The sequence below is a fragment of the Cygnus olor genome, chromosome 1 (genome assembly GCF_009769625.2).
Source record: "Cygnus olor isolate bCygOlo1 chromosome 1, bCygOlo1.pri.v2, whole genome shotgun sequence".
In the NCBI taxonomy this organism is placed as follows: domain Eukaryota; kingdom Metazoa; phylum Chordata; class Aves; order Anseriformes; family Anatidae; genus Cygnus; species Cygnus olor.
The window spans coordinates 59,371,524-59,389,602 of NC_049169.1; the positions used below are offsets into that span (position 1 = coordinate 59,371,524).

At 41.2% G+C, this 18,079-nt stretch overlaps 2 protein-coding genes and 1 long non-coding RNA gene across 5 annotated transcripts in view; 2 read left to right on the forward strand and 1 right to left on the reverse strand.

The window, feature by feature from the left end:
* The window catches only part of PAH (phenylalanine hydroxylase), a 40,269-nt gene extending 34,776 nt beyond the window's left edge, over positions 1-5,493 (forward strand). Inside the window, exons 12-13 of the mRNA XM_040560571.1 lie at positions 843-958; positions 1,580-5,493. Coding sequence (XP_040416505.1) covers positions 843-958; positions 1,580-1,623 — 160 coding nt within the window. The 3' untranslated portion in view covers positions 1,624-5,493. The remainder of the gene's footprint in view (positions 1-842; positions 959-1,579) is intronic.
* LOC121071822 overlaps positions 1-18,079 on the reverse strand; it is a 45,809-nt gene that overhangs the window by 17,673 nt on the left and 10,057 nt on the right. The window lies entirely within an intron of this gene.
* LOC121071816 (tyrosine 3-monooxygenase-like) overlaps positions 7,602-18,079 on the forward strand; it is a 33,058-nt gene continuing 22,580 nt past the window's right edge. Inside the window, exons 1-5 of the mRNA XM_040560582.1 lie at positions 7,602-8,022; positions 8,960-9,134; positions 11,238-11,326; positions 14,667-14,734; positions 15,930-15,980. Of these exons, the coding sequence (XP_040416516.1) occupies positions 7,825-8,022; positions 8,960-9,134; positions 11,238-11,326; positions 14,667-14,734; positions 15,930-15,980 (581 nt within the window). The 5' untranslated portion in view covers positions 7,602-7,824. The remainder of the gene's footprint in view (positions 8,023-8,959; positions 9,135-11,237; positions 11,327-14,666; positions 14,735-15,929; positions 15,981-18,079) is intronic.

The window sequence follows — 18,079 nt, forward strand, 5'->3', positions numbered from 1 at the left end:
AATAATTAGGACTAAACTGAAGGAGCAATGTGGAGGTGGCATCCAGCATATTCCACTATTCTGGGCCTATGGGATTTAACATGACGAGTCACAGTCTGTATAGTGGGGTTCCATAATCAATTCCTGCATGCTTTCCTTCCTCTTTCAGCAATAACTTCAGTAATTTGAAGCAGATATATAAGCCAGTATCCTGCTGGGGTCTGCAAGGAGTCTGGAACAATAGCTCTGACCATCTCTTCCCACTCAGAGTCTTCCTTTCTACAGTTCTGTGGTTATGCAAATTAGTATTTTCCCAAGATACTGAATTCTTACTGCTTTTGCCATGGAATTAACTATTTTGCAGCTGAGAATAAGGAGTGGCAAGACTGCAGCTTCACTCCACTGACTATCTCCTGTATTTGCAATGACCTGGGTGCCTCTACTAACAATGCCAGAAATTAAGTCTGCTTGCTCCATGATATGCCAGGATGGCATAGATACTTGTCCTTGCTTTCCCAGAAACTGCAAACATGGATCAGGATTCCTATCTTTTGCATTACTGAAAGGAAAATGAAGTTTTAAAGTTTGGCAAATCCTGATAGCTACGTAGTTGGACTATGTCAGGAGCAGTGTTGACATGCCAATAGCATAATTATGCCTGCTTGGAAAAAATAAAGGTGGTAAGGATAAATGAACATTCAAGCATGTTACAGAATGCTGTAGATCTCAGCTCACTCAGCAGGAATTTCAGTTATTTCCTTTCACAGATTTTCTTATTACCCTCACCAACAAATGCACATACCGACCAAGAATGAAAATAGGAGCTTTTCAGGTTTGCATGTGTTTTTGTATTTTTCCGTCAGGAAATTTGCTCAGACGATCCCTCGTCCTTTCTCTGTTCGGTACAATCCCTACACCCAGAGAATCGAAGTCCTGGACAATGCAAAGCAGCTGAAGAATTTAGCTGACACCATCAATAGTAAGGAACTACACATTTGTTAGCTTGAATTCCTCAGAGCTTGAATCAGAAATAGTAACCACAAAGCAGATTTTGTCTGGTCGCCTTTTGTGCTTTGAGCTTGACCAAGTTCAATCATCAGACATCTCCTTTATGGTGCAAAAATTCCTTCCTAAATCTAGCTAAACTTCCAAACAGCACTTCCACTTGACTATAGTTTGTTACATCTGAAATATCCAGTTTTACTGGAGGTGCTAGGAAAGGCCAGAGGGTCTGGTGATGGATTCTGACCTGAGGCTCTAGTTGTTTTCAGCAAGGAAGTAAAGGGAAAGCTTGGCTAAGTCATATTCTCTTTTGTCATTCTAGCTTTTTCCCTGATGTGGAATATTTTTAATATTGACTGGCCTGCTAAAGCCAGCATTCCTATTCCTGTAAGCCAACCTTGTATGGCTGATGAAGGTGAAGGACTGACTTTAAAACCTGTACTTCATTATGACCCTCATAAATGTGTCCAATCCAGCACTTATTTGCTCAACTATTTATTATTTTTTTTCAGGGAATGAATATAAATGGTAAATATATACAGGGGTTTTAGAAACGGGATAACTGTAGGATTAATTACTATGGTTATTTCCTTTGCAGGTGAGATGGGGATCCTTTGCAATGCTCTTCAGAAGATAAAATGAAGATTGTCTGTAACTCGTACTAATCATCAGCTACAGTCTAGAAGCTGCCATATGCAAATACCAGTCTTCACTTAGCCTCAGTCTATTATCTTCCTGTGTACTGCATGAATGCTTATGTCATATATCTTAATTATCAATGATTATCAGACAAAGAATCAGAGAATGGTTTGGGTTGGAATGGACCTTAAAGACCATCTATTTCCAATCCCCCTGCCATGGGCAGGGACACCTCCCACTAGACCAGGTTGCTCAAACCCTCATCCAACCTGTCCTTGAACACTTCCAGGGATGGAGCATCCACAGCTTCTCTGGGCCACCTGTTCCAGTGCCTCACCATGCTCGTAGTTAAGCAGTTCTTCTTTATATCTAATCAAAACCTACCCTCTTTTAGTTTAAAGCCATTACCTCCTGTCCTATCACTACACTCCCTGACAAAGAGTCCCTCCCCAGCTTTCCTGAAGGCCCCCTTTAGGCACTGGAAGGCTGCTGTGAGGTCTCCCCAGAGACTTCTCTTCTCCAGGCTGAACAACCCCAACTCCTTCATCCTGTCTTCAAAGGAGAAAGAGACACTTGGAGGAGACCCTTGCCTCTTTTGGCCTTCAGACGCTAATCCTTTTTTTTTTTTTTTTCTGACTAAAGCATAAACATCAACTTAGTTCTGGGAATCTAGGGAAACCCTCTGTATCTCTTGTGCCAAAGCTTGGCAGAAGGAGGAGATCTCCACCATGCAGAACTACAATCTGCTGCAGACATGGGGTTGCATTACCACACTTGGCAGAGTGACTGGATGGTAATATATAACACAGACTAATCCACCTTTTTTTCTCTCACATTCATTTTTCCCTCAGTCCCTCACATTTGTGCATATTCCCCATGAAATCCTAAACTCTGCATGTTTCAGGGAATATACACACGCTGTTTGGCCCTGTAGAGTATGACCTTCCCTTGGTGAAACTGTACTGCTTTTACACATGAGCACCTCTATCATGAAATATTTTTTTTTCTAAAAGTGTGATGTTGCCATTGATCAAAAGCATAGATGTTAGTAGAAAAGACAGCAAATATGCTGCAGCCTCATTAACAAAGATGTATTGCCACACACTAATATACTGTATTTGCACAGTGATTAATCCCAAAAAGGTTTGTGCAAGTCAGGAATACTTTATGCTGTGTTCTGTTATTGATTTGCAGAATGGAGTCCCTAAGCAAGGCACTGAGACTGATTATCCAGAGCATGGGGTCCATGCCTCAGTACAGTACCCACAAAAAGGCCTTTTCAGAGAAGAGTTACCTAAAGACACATCTGTGTGGCTTTTTGCTGTTGGATGCTAGGTCACTTTGCCAATACTCTGTGCAAGTAAGAAAACATGCAGAGTTTTAGCATGTCATCAAGGCCTTATTAGCCCAATCTTAGAGCTGTGATGGCTGTAATATTGTGTAACATCATTGTCTTAGAGCTGATTCAACAAGCTGACAGAAAGGGGAGAGCTCTCTAAATTGACTTACTCAGCTACTCACTGAGGAAAGCTGAGGTGTGAAGGTTACCTTGTATAGTATGTGTCCTCTGAGAGTGGGTGCTTTATTTAGCACTGCTGCAAGGTATCTCCAAACTTTTTGGGCTCATAATCCAGGTGGATAACAATACCCTTCCTGTTGGAAATGAAGGAGAATTGTGTCTTTTAATGCAGCTAAAGATATCAGAGCCTTCTGATTCCTAATTCACCATATCTGTGGCTAGAATCCCCACCAACGCTATAGGAGACATGGATTAGCCTGTGTCCCCAATCTGAATGCATTCAAATTCACAGACAGAATAATTCAAGACAAATCTTCAATCATTATGCTTTTTGATGTCTCCTCCCTGCCCCCACCTGAGCTTTAATCTCCTTCTTTTGTTAAAGCACTTTTGTTCTGCCTGGAGTATAGCTTGACTGAGGCAGAAAATGGAAACAAGAGTGTTTCTAGTTTAACCCAGATGAGCCATAGAGATAGAAGAGCTTTGATGTTCAAAGCCTATTTCTGTATTTTCTCCAATAACTTTCACTCAAGACAGCTAAACGCTCTCTTGGACTGGTCCACATTGTATAATACCTCCCTGTAGCTCCCCAGTTGAAGAAAGGAGATCAGCACTTGTATATTGGAACTGAATCGACCAAAGCAATGCAGAACAGTATTTCCAGCTTGAAACAGTACTGCATTATGATACCAACATGATTCAAGAGTCATATTTCTGTTAGAAGATCCAAAGATGAAGGGGGATTTGAAAATTCATAAGTTCAGTACCTACTATTGTACTACTCTTGTATTTATAGATCGAAAATCAGTGGAGCTTCAGTGTAAGCATCATCCTCTAGGAAGATAGAAAGTACAGCTGTTTCCATTATATTTATGGTGGCTAATAACATTAATCTATGGATACCAGCTGGAAACCTTTTCTGTAGAAGTACACTTATGCAAAATGGAATCATTTTGGTGCTTTGAAGTAAGCTTTTTTATCTCTGTATCTTTCTTCTTCTTCTTTTCCTTACTTTCTTTTTTTCTTTTTTTTTTTTCTTTTTTTTTTTTTTTTTCTCATGACAAGGTCTGTGTAGATCTTTCAGTTCTTCTTGGCATGTATTTTCAGTGTGAAAATAATCCATATTTTTCTATCTTCATATAATAGGACCCATAAGGTAACTCTGTACCAAAAAAGACAATTTCATCCCAAGGGTGAAGTCTTTCAAACTAATCCTCTGCTTTTGATTTCTGTTATGCATGACAGCAGTGGTAAATCTGTAGAAATATTAAGAACCCAGGATTCATGATTGTCTTTTATGTGCAAGTGGAATGGCTAAAGAACATTGATGACACAAGTCTGATTCTGTGTCCATTAAGGCAGGTGTAAATGAACAATAGCTCAGCCAAAGCATCATCACATAGCTGTTCAGCAAGACTCAGAGATGAGAAAAAGTTAAATGCTCAGTATTTAAAAAGTAGAGGACATATACTGAAAATAGATTTTCTTGAAGAAAAATAACAGCTTTAATGTGCTTTAAATAATACAAAGTAAATTTAATTTAAAATGATACTTCTTTACAGACCACTTCTTATTTCCATGCTAAAGAAAATTAAAACTGTGTAGCAAAATGCTCTTTGATTTATCTGGACAATATAAATCTTATATGTAAGTTAAACACACGAATTGATCAGAAGTTAATACACAGGGAAGGGGGAAAAACCAACTGAGGTGGGCTCCAATTAAAAAAATGGCTAACCTGCAGTGACTGAGTTTCTCTCATCTTGACAAGATCATGGAGCTTTAACAGGAAGCTGAGATTTGAAAAAAAGTCACTTGATGTGTGTAATTACCTAGAAATATACAATATTGATTACTTTGCCTTTGCATACTCTGTACATCTTTGTATGCTACACTGACTAACCTATCCCAATCTTACCTTTTAGGTAAACTTCCTCAGTTCTGTCCTACCATGCTCACATTTCTTAATGTCCTTGTCTCCAAGCTTTGTTTCAGGTGACCGAAGAAGCCCTCTCATGAGGCCCTCTTCCTTTGCAGTGACTTTGGCCAAAGCCAGTGATGGTGTTGGAGGCAGGAAGTCATCAGCATGAAGTTACATAGGGATGTGGTCTCGTCTGGGCATCTTAAGATGCCTAGATCTGACAGCAGCCTTGCAGTAGGGATGTTTTATTCCTCAAAGGATGCAGAAAATCTTGAAAGAGAGGTTAAGCACAGGAAGAGCACACAGGAGTTCATTCTTTTAAAGCCTGTCTCTTTGTTGCTTCAAACCATGCTGGCAATTGGCAGAGAAAACTTTTTTAATGTTGAAATGTAACCATTTAAATTAACCTAAATAAAAAGAAATTTTAATGCCACATCCAACTCATATGAATATCATTGTGTTCATACATGGTAGATATATCCACAATGGGAACAGTTCAAAAATGGGCAGCTTGTCTGTGGTGATCAGCCATGGCCTCCCTCTCAGGGAACAGGAGAGGGTAAGCCTACTGGCTTTTGCGGTTGGAGAGACACACTTTCTGCAAGGAGAAGCTGCCTGTCCCTGTGGGACACACTGTGTTCTGTCCTTGCATACCCCTTTAAACTGCAACATTCAGCCTGAAACCTCTCCTACTGTACTCCTAGGGGTCCCCAAAAGTGCTGAAACCAACACTCTGGCAGTGGGATGCCCTAGGAAAGCTGACTTACACCATGAAACCATGTATGGAGCCTTCCTGGGCCTGTCCCAAGTATGGATCCAAGGTGGCGGTAGAGCATCCACTGGCTGGGGAAGGACACGTTACCACCTGGGAGCCACAACTCTCTGTGCTGGATCTGCAATGGGCTACAAAGCTGCACTGCAAGCTTTGTTTATTGTGCTCTAACTGTCAAAGGTGGCTCATGAATCCAGTCTGGGTCTACTGAGAAACCTCAATTCATATACACAGGACCATTCTGCTTCATGTTGTACAAGTACGGAGATATGGGACTCTGACACTAGGTTGTTAAGGCAACCATAAGAGCCTGATGGTTCTGCCCTCTTAATACTTGTGACCAGTGCCATAGACATACATCTCAAGACCTAGGGCTTTCACCTGCAGTGCAAGGACTCAGGAGAGAATAGGCTGGAAAAATAGAGCTTGTGGCACTTGTTGTTTGTGCCATGCCTGTGACCTGAATCTGGGGACACATGAACCCACTTTCCATGGGGAAGGCCCAGTCTGGACTCAGACAGTCAGACTTGTCTCAGCTCCTTCATGCCCAGCCTTGCCACCTCTGCTATGGTAACACGGGTGTGGGAACAGCATTTTTTCCCCCTCAAAGCCTACTTTCTTCACCCCACCTTCCCTATCCTATTTGGTTTACAGATGCAGTTAAGCCCGGTGCTCCCTTGGGCTCTGCACAGACCTCTCTGACATGCCTTCTTGTGACATAAGCAGGGCCAGGGGTGTAGGGTTGGGGGCAGCCCATGGCAGATGAAGTTGCCAGATCCCGAAGCCTGGCTGGGTTCAGGATCGCAGTCAGTGGCCAGCCCTGCCCGGCCCGTGGGCAGTGCCAGGCCCTGTGGCACTGGGGCTTGGGCTGTGCACAGCTGCGAGGACCACGCTTCCCAGGCTGGCACTCATCCACCCTACAGAGCCTGGGGTGCCCCAGGTCTGGGTGGACGGATGTTCCTCAGGACGCTGAGACCTGCCTTCCAGGCGCAGTGCTCTGAAATTTGCCCTGGGTTTGTCTGTCTTGGCCAGGGAATAACTAGGAGAACTGAGGCCTTCCCTGGCCTCATGGGCTAAGGAGAAATGCAGTGTAGCCATGGTCTCCGGGTCGTATTTAACTTCCCAGGCCAGGGAGGAGCTAAGAAAAATTCATCACTGAGGTGTGAGACCCATCCAGGATCAGCTAAGGATCACACAGAAAATGGCTCCATCTGTGAAGGGTGGACAAAACAGTGGCCTTCCTTTTGGGCCTACAAGATGACTTTCACAGGGGCACACTATAACTTGGGGAGCCAGCTAAGAGGAACTTAACAGGGAGGCTGCAGTCAGCCTATGTGGGGCTAGAGAAGGACAGGTCAGCCTGTGGGCAGGAAGAGCTCAGAAGCAGGCAATGAGATTTGATTTTGACTCAGATAGATCTTTCTGGCACTCCCACAATTGTGTCAGTGCAAAGGGGACACCGCTTGCATTGGGCTAGGAAGTGGGGCAAGAGCCTGTTTGATTCTCTGGGGGCATGGCCAATGCAGATGGGCCCCCATTGAGATAAGAGAGAATGGGAAGGAAGCGCTATCTGAGAAATGGTGCAGGGTGGTCCAGATTGGGAGATGTAAATGGTACTCAGGGTAATTGCCTCTCCTCAAAGGAGCCCATCTCCGGGGGTGAATGGCTTGCAGACACCTTCAAACAGAGCGGGAGGACCCTGCTTTGAAGTTACCCAGAAGAGGGGGGTTATCTTGGGCTCTTACGCAGATCATACGCAGGCGGTTTCCCTTGATGTGTCTGGCATGGCTGACATAAATGGTTCTACATCCAACACAGTAGGAACCAGCTTGCATCACTGCCATCTGTCAGCTCTGGTCTCACCACCCACATAGTCCCACTGCATCTCCAGTCCCATCACAATCCCCAGCCATTACTCTGGTAGAAGTACACACATCCTCAGGAAGTTTTCACTGAACATTTTGCAGTTGCAGTCTTCTGCTCTGGCTCCCAATGAAGACTGACTTTGGGGTGATCTCAGGTCAAAGGGAAGAGGCCAGCAAGGACAAGGTGATGCGCAGCATACAATCCTTGAACAGGCAAGGCAGCCTTGACTCCAACAAGGAGGATGGTGGAGCCACTCTCATCCTGACCCTCACCCTCTGCAATGTGAGGAAGACTGAGTTCTCCAGGGCAGCCAAAGTCTTTGAGGTACAGACCCTGCCACTCACCTTCCATTCCCTTTCTCCACTGACCCACCTCTTCTGCCCCTATTGCCTTCACCTCTCCTACTCTGCATCTCCCCGTCTCTTACTGCTCTCCTTCTGCTTGCCTGTGCCCCCAAGTTATGCCTCCTCCTGCTTTCTCCCTTCCTTCTTGTCCCTATTGTGCTTCAGAGTCTTAGAGATCTTGACTGGCCTCTCTAGATGGAGGATAGTGTTCTGGAGGGAGGAAGCAGCTAGACACAATCATTTAGAAGAATCATCATTTTATGCAAGAACTGTTCATAGCAGATACCAGTCTATTGTCTGTTTCTAGCAATTGTGGTGGCCAGCCATGACTAAAAAACAGGCCAGCATTTCAAGTACTCAGACTGTGGTGTTGTTAGAAGCCAGTGATTTTTCCTGCATATTTGGCAGGAGATATAGAGAACACAAGAGCTGTAAACCATTCACGCATTATATATTCTGGGCACATGAAGTACCCCTACCAGGTGCTCACTCTCATCTGTGAAAATGAATATCTCAAAAGAAAAGTATTGTATTTGTTACTTATTTTTAATTGTTTGCAATTATTTAATGATTATGGTGTTATTATACATCAATAGATCTGCTTTCATTTTGCCAGGCTCTCAAGAGTTACCCAGTCACTCATTTGCTATTTCTACACAGATGAAATGCCACAATCAACAGTATCTTATCTTTCATCTCCATCTCTCTCTACGTAATTCTACTGTGTTTACTGTTTAGCCCTGCATGTATTTTAGCTCCTTCTAAACTGGGCATTACTAGGCTTCATTGTTTAACACGTACTTCTTGTTAATACCTCTTTTAGTCACCTTTTAAAGATATTGTATAAGTGTTTCTAGATTTATTTGGCTTTTCAGTCTTTTGACAAGCCTCATCATATCAACATCTGGCTCTTGCAGATGTTTGAAACTCAGATCCATCACTTCGAAACCAGGCAAGCCAAAAAGCCCAAGAACTCTGCTGATGATCTTGACATTTTTGTTGAATGTGAAGTTCATAGTGCTGATGCTAATATCATTATCACATCCTTAAAGAGAGCAGCAGAGGATGTGAAAACTGGCAGAGAAGACAAAGGTAAGAAACATATGCGTATGTTAGTGCTGTTTTGTTTCTATTTGGAGTAGGTTTTTTAGCTTTCTCTTAATAGTATTAATTTAATCAGTCTGGAAAACAGGTGAGCATACATTCACTTTTCTTCAGCATGTGACTGTTTACCTTGGGACCGTTCCCAATGGTGTAGAAAGGGAGGCATTTTGACATGGCTAGTGGAACTGAGGTGAGAAAAGTGTTCCATTAAGTAGGGAGCTGAGAAGGATAGAGCAGCAAAACATGAAGCTCAGGTGAAACTGGAAACTCCTCAATGACAGGAGGACTGTGGGCTGAGACCTGTACAGAGAATTGACAGCTACGAGGCTCTTCGGAGTGACCACAGACACTTGATGGGGATGCAATAATATGGTAGATAGTCTGAATGTTTCATTTGCTTGTAGTGTGTTGTGTTGGTTTTGTTAAAACAAGCTATAGCTCTCTGTTTATGGTGTCCTGTCTGCTGCCGTCTGACTCTCTGGAGGTAGACTTCTCCTTCATTGAAAAGAGCTAAATGCAACCATTAGGAAGGAGCATCCAGTGTGCAAAAAGGAAAGGGGGTCAGCAGAGAGCCTGCAGGCACCAGGCAGACTGGTAGAAGAAGGAGATGAGCTTCTTGTAGTGAACAGACCTAAGGCTCCAGCTCCTGGGTGCATCTATTTTTTCCCACATGGACCCTCTATTCTTTTCTTTGGAGTTTTTAGATGAGCCAGCCAGGTCCTCCCAGGGAGTTTGCTTAAGGAAAATGATGGGACAATGCCCTGCTTTGATGGCTTTAATGCAAAAGAACTTGGTACCAACCAAAAGAAGTGGAGAAAAGCAGCGGTTACCTCTGCTTCTATGAAGCAAAGACAGAGACAGTCAAACTGGTATCTGTCAGCACCATCCCTGTTTTACTGGCTGCATGCACTTCTGTAACAAGGTCAAGGATTCTGCTACAGTCCTTTCTCCCCTCTCATTTAGCCTGTCTGCCCTCTCCCAGGACTTAGTAGAGGATAGGCAAGATGCATATGGGGATATACACTGGATGACTCATGATCAGGTATAGGTTTTGAGGAGACATGGTCACAAATGGAATGACAAGGGACTTGCATATAGAACCATTAGCAGAGCCAAAGACAAAGACTCAAAAAATAAAAATAAATAAAGCGTGATGTAAGAAATCTGTCTGACTTGTATTTCTTTCTTCTTATTGCAGCATTGACTATAACAGCATGATAGAGCTGGCATTTCCCAGCATCTGTGTACTTTTGTAGCCTTGTACGTTTGTGCACTTGCAGTGCTTGGATGTAATTTAGTAGGACTAAAGTTAAATATTCCATTCAGTACAGAGATGCCTGGTGTCCTCTTGTCAAGTATCAGGTTCAGGTGATCCCCAAAGGACCTTTTCTCAAGTGTAACAACAGAGTCTGATCTCAACACCAGTCTGATCTCAGAAAGCAGCATTAACTTTGCCTTTCCTCTGTTGCTGATTTTTAATTAATTGGTTATAAATGCTTGGACTTAAATTAAAATGGGTACTGTACAAATATGCTTTTAGTCACCAGAAAAGGTCCCCTCTTCAGGAGAAGTAAACTGTTCGGAAATTCAGCTAATGCTTGATTAATTTTTGCTGGGAGAAAAAAAAATGAGAGAGCGGAAAAAAATGAAGTCAAGATACTTCTTGGCTTATTTTGTTTCTAGAAAGTTCACATTTTCCTTTTAAAATACTGTTTTCACTTTTAGAAGTATGAAAATTTAAGGATACTTTTTAGGTCAAAATATTTTTTGAAACCAAAAACAGAAAGAAATTTCTTGTGCTGTGTCAAACAGACCATCTCATTAGGTCTAAGATGAAATATTTTTGTCTTTAAATATTGTCTCTGTTAATTAAAACTGACGTATTATCATAGCAAGTTAGTTTTGAATCATTTTTCATCCAGTCTGCCAGCTTAGCCAGCAAAATGGAACTCAATAACTGATATACATATGAGTATTTAGATATTTATTGATGAAAATAAAGTTTGCAATCTTCATCATAACTTCTATTTTCTGTGTCTCTTTTAAATTATTTGATCCTATCTCATTTAATTATTGCTACTTTCTTTCAAGTGCCCTGGTTTCCCAGAAAAATCCAAGATCTGGACAAGTGTCACCATCTGATCACCACATACGATCCTAGTTTGGAGCATTGTCACCCTGTAAGTTTGAGGTTACTGTTGGTTTGTTTTTCAAAAAGAAACTCTGTGTAGTTTTTTTGTTTGTTTGTTTGTTTGAGGAGAATTTTAGGAGTAAAGAAATACCCAGGAAAGGACAGCAAAAAAGGCCCAGATAAAGATTGATTTTCAGTGGAGTCTAGAATTGCAGAATGAATAATCTAATGAGAAAAGCTTATGGGCCCTGATTCACCAGGGTAAATAGGATTAACAATAGGCATATGATACAGTCATTTCTATGCAATATAGTCTTTAGCATGTGTTTAGCTTTCATTGTTTAGTTTTAAAAAAATATCTCGTTTATTATTTCACCCGTTATATTTGAATTATGCCCACTTTGTATTAGCTGGTCCACTTAACAGTCAAGTTCCCCACCTTTCCGTGTTTTGTGTTTTCTATGCCTCAACCTTTCAAACACTTTATATCTGCCTTTTCAATTTTGCAAATGCCAGGAATCTCATTCAAGTGCAGATGTACAGTGGATGGTAATGAGGACAAGCAGCAAAGAGCTAGTCACTAATAAATACCAGATCCTCAGATCCCGCAGAGAGAAGTAAGATGCTTAAACTTGCAAACATTGTCTAGACAGAAAATAAGATAAATACATGGCAGCACTGATTCATGGACATAATACTGGAACTGAGATTTAAATGTGACTGAAGAAGCTCAAAATGTCTAGTGATTCCTACTGAGATAAGCACCTGAAGTTTAAATTGGAAGCAAGTTTCAAAGAGTAAAACCCTTATTTATATCTGACTTTTCCCAAGGTTTTTGAAACCAGGATTTTGGCAGTATTTATGGATACTGCTCTGTTTGCAAAACATTGTTAGAATGTTTGTGATGGGCTTTCCCTTGGATTCAGGCAGTAGGTTTTGGTTAAGAGTGGGCCACAGAAAGGGCTTTACTCATAACAGTTACATCTATGTAATCTTAGCCCTGCCATATGCAGAAAATATAGAAAAGGAAGAGAAAAAATGCACTGGAGAGTATTGCTCCAGTGAAGATAATTCTAAGACAAAGTACTGAGAACAAGTATCAATGGTTTGCAGCTTTAGCATAGATGAGATATAAGAGTTAGGTACAGGCAGATAAGGGGATCTGAAGGACCTTTTGCTGATTGCCAAGGCAGGTCTTGGAACTGCTGTGAAGTGTTCTGCAAAACATCATGTAGAAGTGAAGCATGAAAAGGAAAAAACAGGCTTTGCGCTGAAATGTGCAAAGAAGATTTAGATGGGTGCTAATGGAATCTATGTGATTTCATCCTTCTCTTCTTTAAATATCTGAATTCTATTTAGACTATTTTATTAACCTGCACAATCTTTATAGTGTTACCTATGTACAGCCCTGTGTGGTAGCTTAAAAAAAAAATAATAAAATAAAATAAATCTGGTCTATTTTCTATTTTTGACTTATTAAACTAGAAATCTCTAGGGGATCTTCATATCATGCTCAACCAGGACATCAGCCAGGAGTTAGACTCAATGATCCATGTGGGTGCCTTCCAACTCAGGATATTCTATGATTCTGTGATTCTATCTTTCTTTCTTCCTTGCATCTTTCTGGTAGAAATATTCCAAGTATTTGCCTATGTTTTTCCTGAGCTATCTCTGAGGTTGTTTCCCATGAGATTAATGAATGCACGTTGGGAATTACTTGAATCCGACTATGTTCTGCTTTTACTTTGCCAAAAACAAGGTGTGAGCACTGAAGAGGGTGAGAGAAAGCATGAGTGGTGTACAGTTACTGGAGTGCTGAGCGGGGATCAGTCAACACTGCAGATTGCAATGCAATGTAGAAATACCTAAACTTGAAACAAGTTAGCTCAGGCACTGGAAATCATTCATCTATGCCAGGCAGGGGCACAAGTCAGCCTCACTTACTGTGCTGCAGACCATGGCTCAATGTGGACAGGCTAATGGAAAGTACCAAATGTTAATGTCCACAGCTGGCTCAGCAGAGATTTTGCATATACATTTAACTGTTGAATAGGCAGTTTGGGCTATCCATCTCAACAGTTCTGCTTTGTTCTTTACTGTCTCTTTAATGGCTGGAAAAGCCATGACACCAGTTGCAGGGGCACCCTGACACCTGTATGGTGCTGCCTTGGGGAGGCTCCTCCTGCAGGGACAAAGCTGAGAGGTCATAGCACCAAGACTCTGGCCAAATGGCTTTTTCATGTGTTTTGCATGGACACATTATAGCTACTGACAAGCAAGGGTGGCATTTGAATGACCGTGTTTTTCATAACACATGACAAAAAATAAACTTGCTCTTGGGATCCAGTTCTTTCCTCAGATTCACGCACCCAGTACTCATTAACTGCAGTATTACTGGTATTATCGCTACACTGAAAATTATGTGAATAAGCTTAAGGGAGAAAGTTGGCTTGTAGAATGCAAAGTGGTTCCAGTAAGTTCTGAATATTTTAGAATAATAAATATTTGTACAGTGATGCTGATCAACGCTGCTTTATGAGTTATATTAGTAACACAGTGCCAGATTTCAGATTTTATTCCTATTATGAATGATGTAAAATTCAAAGGGATTTGATTCCACATGTCTATTCATATTTAATAGCTGGAGACCCCTGCTTGAAACTCCACTTCTAGTAAACATTGCAGGGGAGGTGGGGCAGGGGGGAGGGGAGGGAATTCTTGCTTTTAATAAGTAAACTGCTCTTTTGAACAGACACCACTGAATCTGCCTTTATTATAACACGGCAATAAATGGGCAAGAGGAGATTCAGATGAATACATATACTTTCCGTAGATTCACTGGTGGCTCCAGTGATTTCTAGTCAGTGAATACCCCTTCTTTTCCCAAAGTGCAGAGCATCGTGCAGGTGCAGTGTACTTTCTCTTGTGAGGTGATACTGGGCTTGGTACCATTATGCCCATCACACTCCAGTACTGCAACCTTCGTGCTTAGCACAGGAGAGCAATGACTCAGAGACTCAATTCCCTTCCAGCAGAAGAGACACCTCCAATTCAATTACTTTTTTTAATGTGATTTTCATTTAAATTTGACTTTAAGTTTAGTGGTAAGTGATGCAGTGTTTATGAACAACTCCAAAACCTTCATACCAAGCCATGTTACTTTCCTTTCTGGTCACAGGCCCAACATTTTCAGCAAAATGTCATGGATGTAACTGAGTGCAGACTTTGGCTTGCCCTGTTCATAAGGATCAAGATTCATTGCCTCAGAGAAAACAGCCTAACTGAGGCCTAGTTATTTTGAATGCTTCTGCCAGCATATTTATTCGTGCCCAGAAATCTCTCTTAATGTGAAACTTTTTTTTTTTTTTTTGAATTATGTTCTAACTCAGGGATACACTGACCTGGAGTACAGGAAACGGAGGGCATTCTTTGCTGACCTTGCCTATAATTACAGAGCGTAAGTACAAGACTGTTGAAGAGACACTTAAACAATCACTATGCACTTTCAGACATACTCATGTGCAAGGGAAACCTTAATCTTTTAGTGATGTATCTGTCGGGCTATCTATTAGAAAAGAGAATTTAGATATAGAAACTTTACCTCCATACAATGCAGACTTTTCTCACAACACAGCAAATACATCTTAAAAGTCGTAGGGTTGTATTCACATCTCATTCAGTGTCTTAGCAGGGGTAATTTCTTCATATAGGTCTTTCATTTCAACCTTGCAATTCCTTCTAGGACAAGCTCCTAAGATGAGGCTAATCTTTTTCAAGGAACTATGAGGAACAATTTTTAGGACATTCCTTGGCAAATTTTTAGTACATATTTTTGACAAAGAAAATAAATTTACTACTTTATTTGTTTGACAAAATGGCCAAGTCCATGTAGATTACCGTTCCCAACCAAAATCTCCCTGACTGAAGAAATGCTATCAGGGCTACAGGGCAATTGTCTTTTCTAACTGAAAGAGGGAAAAGCCTAAAAACCTCTAATCTCCCATGTGCATGATTGAAAGTGTTCCCATCTTTCTGTGTAAAACTTCACCAGAATCACACTGTTGTCTGGAAGAGTTAACTAAATTGTTAGAACTGGTTGTGGATTATCAGCCTCATGGTGTCCAAGAAATGGTAAAAACTTCCAAGTCATGAGATCTGAAAAGAATTCTATTTGACTATAATTTTCTCATTGCCGCTATATATCACAGCTAGTCCAGCACAAAACATCACAAAAGCACAGACTGAACTGACTGAACTATTGGAGAAGTAATAGTGAAGAATTGGAGATAAGACTGTTCATCAGCGAACTTAATGATAAGCATGCAGTGTATGCCTGGACAGATCTCTGCTGATGAGTTTGATGATAATACTGTGCTGATCACGTCCTCATGGATGGATCATCCAGACACACAGTGTATGGTGGTTGCTTGATTGCCTTCAACAGAGATAAGGTTAAGCCTGAAGGCCTGTTTTTTTCTTCTATCAAGCAGAACACAGCTCCCTTTCTTACCATGTTCTTCTGTTTCCTCCCCACACTGAACAGGGGAGAAAATACACACATTAGAGTCTACCAGGACAAAGAAGTGATCTTTGTATGACTGAATTTGAAATCTGCTTTAGAAACATGCATTATTTCCTCCTCTTCGTTACAGAGGGGACCCGTTGCCTCGCATTGAGTACACAGCACAGGAGACTGCAACTTGGTGAGTTTGTTACTTATACACTGAATCCTGGGCCATTCCATTGCAATGTCAGGAAGGACAGGCGATATGAGACAATTATTTTGAAGACACATTTAGAAACCACAAATTTTACTTCATGATAAAGTGTTCCCTTTTGGTCATTTGTTTTGCAGAAACTCATTCTCTAGGCTGGCCCTAACTATTCACTTTATAGAGCAAAACATGTATTCTTGACCCTGCCCGCCAATCACATCAAGATATCAGAAGCTACAAAACACCTGGAGCCTATAGTAGAATATCTTAACCTTCAAGAGCAACCTTGATTCCTCCTTGGATTTCTTCTAATTGACTTCTAATTAATCATGCCTCTGGTGGTGACGGAACTATTGCCTCTCCAGATCTGTTACCAAGATAAAGTGCCCACTCATGGGATAGCAGCTCACTCACAGGATGTGGCTAATCCACGTGCCTGTTATTCTGCAAATATTCTTTGCTGTTAACATGAATAAGCATCGTTCTCTTGAACTTACGGTGAAGGAAACTTTGGGGTGTCCTTCCAGGATACATTATTTGCGCTGTCTTTGAGGTCATATGAAATGATGGGCAAGTTACTTTTACGTGGGTGCAGCGTGTCTTCATTATGTCTTTGCTTCTCCTGAAGATTTGCCACTTAAAAAAATGCCAAACATTCATTCAATTCACAGTATGTTTGCAGACTTTACATGAAATAAGTGGTAGAGCTGAAAGAAAGGGGAGTTCTTATCTCATATACCTGTTTCCACTTTCTCCCACTCTTTAATAACTCTCAGTAAGTACCAATAATTACACATTTGTGTGATAATACAAACAGAAATATATCCAAATGCCCCAAACTAAGAGGAGGCCCCCAGGATTGTGCAAGGTACCGTATGTATGCATAATAGAGTCTTTGTTCAGATAAGTTTACAACGTAAATGGAAAGTCAGCCTAAAGGTGGGAAAAGGGGGCAATGATAGCCACATTTTTAACTAAGGAACTGAAAAAGTGAGCACTTAACTGATTTGCCCCAAATTATACAGGAAGTTAATGTCAATGCTGGAAATTAAATCCATATTCTAGATCTCTCATACCAGGACCTCAACCACAGGGTCATCCTATCCTTTTCAATGATTATTTTACTTTAAATAAAATTTATTGTGCCATAGAAAGCTTGAGGGGTGTTGCCCACAATCATAGAAACCTTGCATCCAACTCACCCAGGCAATCACATTTTTATTAAGCTCAAATAAGTTTTTATAGCATCTTTCAATTGTCAAAGATTGATAGTCAGTGTCATGCTCATGATTCTACCACCAGCCAGCAATCTTGGCATGGGATGGTGTGTGGAAAAGTCATATTTAAGAAAATTTAATTTTGTGTTCTTTCCTGTTTTTCCCTTTTGTTGCCAACCTCCGTCATTCCTGCCCTTCTCCACCTAGAATTAGTCCCACTGTGGTAACAGAACAGACCTTTAAAGCAGTATCTGCCTATTTCCCCAAACAACCAGCCACAGCAACCCAGGTTGTGAAGCTGTTTCCAAAATTAGAACTCTCAATGTTTATCACAGCTCCCTGGGGCTGTGCCCTGAGGTCAGCTGCATTACAGCACAACTTAATTGAGCTCAGTGCAATTGAAAGGGAAATTTGTAGCACAGACTAAATTCCCTTGGTGTTCACTCTGAAGAGTTGTTGGATGACTTCAGTTTGTAGCAACATGGTTATAAAAATGAAAACTAATCAACTGCAGAAATATGACTTCCAGAAAACAGAGGGTTCAGATGAGCTGAGTTTGTGTTTTTAAGCAGCACTCTTGGAAGGCTGTGAAACTAAGTAGTCATAGAATATGTCTTGTGGGTAAAAGCTATCACAAGAAAAAGTGAGAATCTTCAACAAAATTATGGGGATGCACCTGTCACATCTTCATAAAAAAGCTGAGTAGTACCACTTTTTATCTAAAAGAATTAGGGTATTTATGCAAAATACAAGCATTGACTTTAAAGTCTTTCATGTGACTGGCTCCATCCTTCAATATAAAGCTTCTTTCTGGAGTGTTGCATAGCCCACACTTCCAAAACTTTCTCTTCCCCTCTCTGGACTGGATGA